This window comes from Terrapene carolina, unplaced genomic scaffold, assembly GCF_002925995.2.
Source record: "Terrapene carolina triunguis isolate 2854851 unplaced genomic scaffold, T_m_triunguis-2.0 Scaffold232, whole genome shotgun sequence".
Taxonomy (NCBI): domain Eukaryota; kingdom Metazoa; phylum Chordata; order Testudines; family Emydidae; genus Terrapene; species Terrapene triunguis.
Window position 1 is genome coordinate 8,919,257 of NW_020664583.1, and position 6,083 is coordinate 8,925,339.

At 46.4% G+C, this 6,083-nt stretch overlaps 1 protein-coding gene across 1 annotated transcript; it reads right to left on the reverse strand.

The window, feature by feature from the left end:
- Positions 1-2,001: 2,001 nt before the first annotated feature.
- TLR9 (toll like receptor 9) lies at positions 2,002-4,857 on the reverse strand. The gene is given in 9 exon segments (XM_029912573.1): positions 2,002-2,736; positions 2,992-3,039; positions 3,041-3,281; positions 3,283-3,706; positions 3,923-4,352; positions 4,354-4,399; positions 4,401-4,474; positions 4,476-4,542; positions 4,544-4,857. Coding segments are annotated over 9 exon segments (2,379 nt in total).
- Positions 4,858-6,083: the final 1,226 nt, after the last annotated feature.

Below are 6,083 nucleotides of genomic sequence, written 5' to 3' on the forward strand. Positions count from 1 at the left end.
GTGTTCCTGCTAGAGCAACACTGCCACTCTCTCTGTAGGAGAGAGCTTTCTATCTGGGTCAATGTGCCAGTCGCTGGAGTACCTCAGCATCAGGCTTGCTTTATATACAGGAAAGCAGCCTTTCAAGTGCTATCATCATCTGGGGGTATTGCTAAACCACCCTTGGGAAGGGGTGGCTTATCCCCGACTCATACTGGTGCTTCTGTAGACCCATTATCTCCTCTTTGGAATGCAGCAGATACCAGGGATGTCTAGAAGGCTGAGCCTGAGTCCCCTCACCCATTGCAATGGCTTCACTCACAACATCCCACACACACACACACACACACGCACTTCCACTGGAAGTTATTCATGGTGATACTAAAAATATCAACTTGCAGGAGTCTTCAGTTGCCTGAAAGCACATTATAATCCTGAACTGGTAAAGGCTCCAAAGCAACAATCAGCGAGTCAGCAACATGGTCGAGTTTAGCACAGTTAGAATAAAGCTGGACAGGGAAGAAATATTTCCATTTCTCCCCCCTGAGTTGTATGCATTCTTCTTAATGCTCACTACATAATATTTCCCAATGCACAAAACCCCCAAGAGGAGATCAGCACCACAGCAGCTTGAGCTTGGTTTTAATTGATCTTTTTCATGCTTTAAAAATTGTATATATTACATCTATTTACACAAAGGCAATGAAAATGCACAGGCATCATCGCATACTGTTTGACTTGAAAGGAAGTTGTGGCGTTGATATGAGGTATGTGAGAGACAGGTGAGAGCCATTCATCCTGCTATACTGTACAAATCGGTAAGGACGATACGGAGGGCTGACATGAACCAACCTAAACCAGGAAATGTAGAGTTAAGGACAGTTTTTTCCTTGGCTCACCACATAATCCAGTACACTTGGTATGTAAAAATGGTTTCCTGTACTGATCTGAGATCCTCTAAGACACCAAGGCACAGAAATGAGAGTTATGAATGGAGCAGCAGTCTTACCTCTATGCATTTTATTATGTCGGGCTTTTAGCATTAGAGCAACGAAAGAGTACTTTGTATTTAACGGTCTTTTCCTCCGGCAGAGATTCAGGTGCCCCAAACTTTACAGCACCATGTACACATCAGATGCCTCATATTCCTTGTGTCTGAACCCTACTGAAGCCTCAAAGTATGGAATCAAAAGGATTTCCACCCTCCCTCTCTAGTCTTTTCCCCCGTGAAAACTGGTACCACCTAGGTAGGACTCCATGGGACAATGGAGGCCCTTATTACATATCCCCATTGGTAGAGCCTGGTACCAACCACTGTTCTTCTACCCTCAACACCTGCAGACATGTAGCATTGCCGCTTCCCCTACTCACCTTAGCCAAACATCATTAATGAATCATCCTCCTATACCAAAGTCAGGTACCTCTCTGCTGCTTCCCACTATTGCAGCTCAGAATCATTCACAGAGCCTAGTGCCATTGACCCATCCCCTTACTGGAGCACAATAATACTGCTGCTTCCCTGCACTCAACTAGAGTCCAAAATCTCAAGCATTCCCCCAACCTTGAGCCCATACAACTCTCACTGTGGAATAGTAACCTCTGCTTCTCCAGCCCTGGCTAGAATCCAGTAGAGCTGGTGTGTTTATTGTTTTGACGGCAGTCTGGCATTTTTGCACTCTTCCCAGCACAATAGTGTATGTGGAGACACAGGATCTCATTAATATTAGCAGTCAGGTGTGTCAGTCCTGGTTCTTGTCAGTAGGTAGACAGTTCTCACCAATAAATACTAACTTCCCTCACATCAGGTTTGAAATTTTAACCAAATGATCAATATCATCTTTCTGTGCAAGGTCTTTTGGTGGTCATATGCAGGACAGCATATATTTTATGACCCTGTTGATAGGATCCGGCAAGAGGACTTTCCCCCCCCCACTCCAAAAATATAAATAAATAAATAAATAAATAAATTCTACTTGTCCATCTTAAAAGCTCCAGCTGAATTTTTTGCTGTACAACCTGTGGTTATCCTTGCCCAGCCAAGGCTGTTCATAACTTGTCCCAAAAATACTGCTGCCCACAGGGCTTCTCAGGCTAGAACAAGACTCTCTTCCTGCAGAGACATTTCCGAAGCTGAAGGTACTTGGATTTCTTTTGCATCTTCTCCAGCAGAATTAACACTACATCCTTTTTGTCCTCCAACAACTGCTGCCGCGCCAGGTGAAAGGTAATTCTCAGGATGCCACTCGCAGGCTGGAACTTGGAAAGCACAATAATTATTTTCTTGCTCTTGTGGACTGAATCCCACAAGTTTTCCATCAAGGATCTCCCTGGAATCCAGTCTCTTTCTTCAAGACAAAATTTGAACCGAGCGAGGTCTCTCTCTTCCATTCTGACTTGGAGTTCATTATAGACCCAGTCGGCTGCAGCTTTCTGACCTTTGTTGAAAGCCACAAAGGCATCATATTCCACCTCTTCTGCACTACTTTTCTTCACTGAGCATGCCTGGAAATGTGCCAGGCACAGATAGAAGGTGTACCAGAGGTCCCAGCCAAAGAGGCATTCCATGGTAGGCACAGCCAAGAATGCCAAGGTGAAGAGCACAGAAAACCCAAACAGGCAGAGTGAGACAGAGTCTTCAGAGCAGAAAAGCAGTTCATGGGTGAAGATTCTCTTGCCCTTTAGCTCGCATGGAGAGCCATGGGTGACTTCATTAGTCAGGCTGGGTATTGTTATGTTCATAATGATGATGAATTCAAACAGTAAATCGATGTGCAGCACAGTGGGTTAAATCTGAGGTCCACTTCAATCAGGTTTGGGAGGCACTCTGTGAACTGATTCCTATCAATATTTTGGAGAAAATTGTAGCTTAAGTCCAAAGGAGTTAGCATGGCCACATTGGCAAAGAAGTATTTGCAGATATCGTCTCTCTTGTTTTTGCTCAGAAACAGCTTTCGAAGCTTGGCCTTCCTGGGAATGCTGCGGCAGGACAAGAAAGGGAGATCATTCCTAGTCCAACACCTCCAGGTTAGGCAGAAGCTGCAGGTTGGTCCAGTTGAAAAAAAGTGATGTGATTGCTCCTAACACACAAGATCTTTACAGTCTTAGGCAGGTTTTCAAGAATCTGTGAAGGGAGGCCCGTCAAGTGATTACTGGAGATATCTAACTTGATTAAATTGGTCAGATTCTGGAAAAACCTCAGGTAGATGTCTTCATGCCCTCACATCATCTCTAATTGGTTTCTGTTGAACATCAGAACCTTTAAGGAGGTGCTGCTGATAAACCAAATTACAAATAGAATCAGAGCTATGAGCCAAACTAAGGTACTGCAGAGATTTGAAGTGTGTTATGAAATTCTGGTTGTGACCAATACCCTGCATCAAGAAGTGGTAACCATTGTAACTGAGATCCAAGGCCTCCAGGAGGGGGAGCTCAGTAAAGGCAGTTTCAAAGTACAAATTGATTTTATTGTAGGAAAGATCCAGCATGCGTCGGTTGTTCAAGTGGGTGAACTGCAAGCCATTTATAGATTGACTTATGCTATTTTGTGATAGGTTAAGGCACTTAATGCGAATCAAGTTCTTAAACAACACTGCTTTCACAGCCACAAGATTGTTTCCTGCTAAATTGAGAATCTTGCTGTAATTCTGGTAACTGGGTTTAAAATTTTCCGGACTGGTGGAGTTCAACTTTGCATTTGCTGCTGCCTCTTCAAAGTCACTTTCTATGTCTATTGACACAAGCAGTTGCCTGCTTAAGCCCAGGAGATGTGGTTCCCCACATGTCCTGAACTCATTCCTATTGTTCAGTTCTGTGATACTATTCTTTTGACAGATCAATGTAGTTTAATCTAGGGAAGTGGCTAAAAATTGACATCTCAACATGGCTGATAAAGTTCAAGCTCAGGTGTAACTTAGTGAAATTCGTTAGCCCCATTAAAGGTTGCATGTCCTCTTCAGTGAGCAAAATCGGAAGAAAAACCCATTGATCTCCAGCTCTTGCAATGACTCCAAGTACTGGAAAGATTGGGTCAGGTTGAGCATTGTAAAGGTGTACTTCTTTTGGTAATTAAAAGATAAAAGCTTTTGGAGCCTGGTGAGCCATTTGAATGCTGCGCTGGTTGTGATGGTGTTGTAGAGATAGTTATTAGTCAGGTTAAGCATCTTTAAGTTCCTCAAAGACTGAAATAACTGAGAATCTAGTTCATGCAAGGAATTGTCCAACAGCACCAACTCCTCCAGTGACCTCAGGGGAAGAAAGGAATCAGGGTCTATTTGGAAGGAACCATTGGACTCTGCACACAGGTTCAGCACGTGGTCACATCTGCTGCAGTTCCCCTTCACATCCAATGTCCGGAGATTGGGGAGGTTTCCAAAAATCACCTTTTGAGATGTGAGTAATCCGGTTAAAGGAGAGAAAGATTTTTCAAGCCAGCTGGAAGGTTCTGTGGCACACTGGTCAGGTTGTTATAGTTGAGAGAGAGCAGGGTCAGGTTATCCCAGGTGGGACAGGACTCCTTCAGGAACAGCCACCCATGTGCCACAGGGATTTTTGTAATAGCAGTTCATCCATGCTGAGCATTCTCAGGCCGAGCAGATTAGTAAACACGTTGGGTTCCAGCCTCAGAATACTGTTGCGTAACAAGTTCAGGTACTGCAGGGTTGGGGGTAGAAGTGGAATGGATGGTAAACTGTGTTCAGACAGATCCAGCTGTTTCAGACGCTGCAATCCAATGAAGGCTCCCAGCTGGATGGTTATACGACATGGGACAGATGAGATGCTCAGCCCTGGAGGTAGACAGTCCACTCTCAGATTCAGTTTGACCAGGTTGGGGAGATGAGAGAAGGAATCATTATGCACATTTTTAATCTGGTTGTCCATTAGCAGCAGGATAATGATGTTAGCCACACAAGAAGAGGCAAAGGATGGGACGCCCTCCAGCTTGTGCTTTCTGCAGTCTCTCTTATTTGGGCCTGTAGCGAAGTGACAACTCACCGATGCAGCACCTCCTGCTGGTCGTCTTGGGAATTAGCTCAACTCCAGCTCCAGAGCGCCCTCTGCTGGTCAATGTCTCGCCTGCCTCAGGCCCCATGTCCCTCCTAGACCCCGGTGCCCTTTTACCTCAGGGTTCTGCCCCAGCAGTACCCCCCCACTCTGGGTCTCCCCTCCCAGGGGAACCCCCAACCCTCTAAGCCCACCTTGCCTCAGTGGCCACTGCCAGTCGTCATCTAGCCCCCTCTCACTGGGGCAAACTGCAGTCTGTACTGGCCACTCATCATTGGCAAGGGGGTTGGACCAGCTGCCTCTGCCTAACCCTGGGCTGCACCTCTGCAGCCCCAGTACCCACATAGGCCTTTATCAAGGCCTCAGCCTGGGGAGTTGCCAGGCTGGAGCTCCCCAGGTCCTCTTGCCCTTCCCCAGCACTGCTCTGCTCTGCTCCAGGTACCCTATTCCCCAGCAACTAGGTCCTTCCCACTCCAGGACTAGAGTGAGATTCCTCAGCGCCTGGCTCACAGCCCCTTTATAGGGCCAGTTGTGGCCTGATTGGGCTGGCCACACCTGTGGTCAGCTACTCCCTCAGCTGCTCTCACTCCTTTGATCCCAGCCACAGCCCTCTCCAGGGCTGTTTTTAACCCCTGTTCTGCGGGAGTGGGACAGCCACCCCACTACAGGGCCGTTGTAGCTTCAAGGCAAGAATTCTGGGAAGCCACATCTAGCAACATCACCGGGTCACTGTTCCAGAATAAGTGTTCACACAGAGCTAAATCAGGAACAACTCCATGTGTAGACAAGTCCTTAGATTTGTTAATGCAGAACTGTCTATTATGGAAAGTTTACAGCTTCCTCTGCAGTGACTGGTACTGGTTACCCTGGTTATCCATCAGTGGAGGAGATGAAGCAATGATCAGATCAACAGTCCTATATTCCTCTTTCTCGGTTGTAGGAACATAGGCAATACCATTATTGTCTTGAGATGCAGAAAATCTATCCAGCAGACAGCCTTTCCAGCACTGGGTGCTCCGGAGAGCTCCTACACACAGGCAAGTGAGAGCAGGTACCAGCAGGCAGATGGTTCCCACACTGGACTGCTGGCTCTCATCAATGGG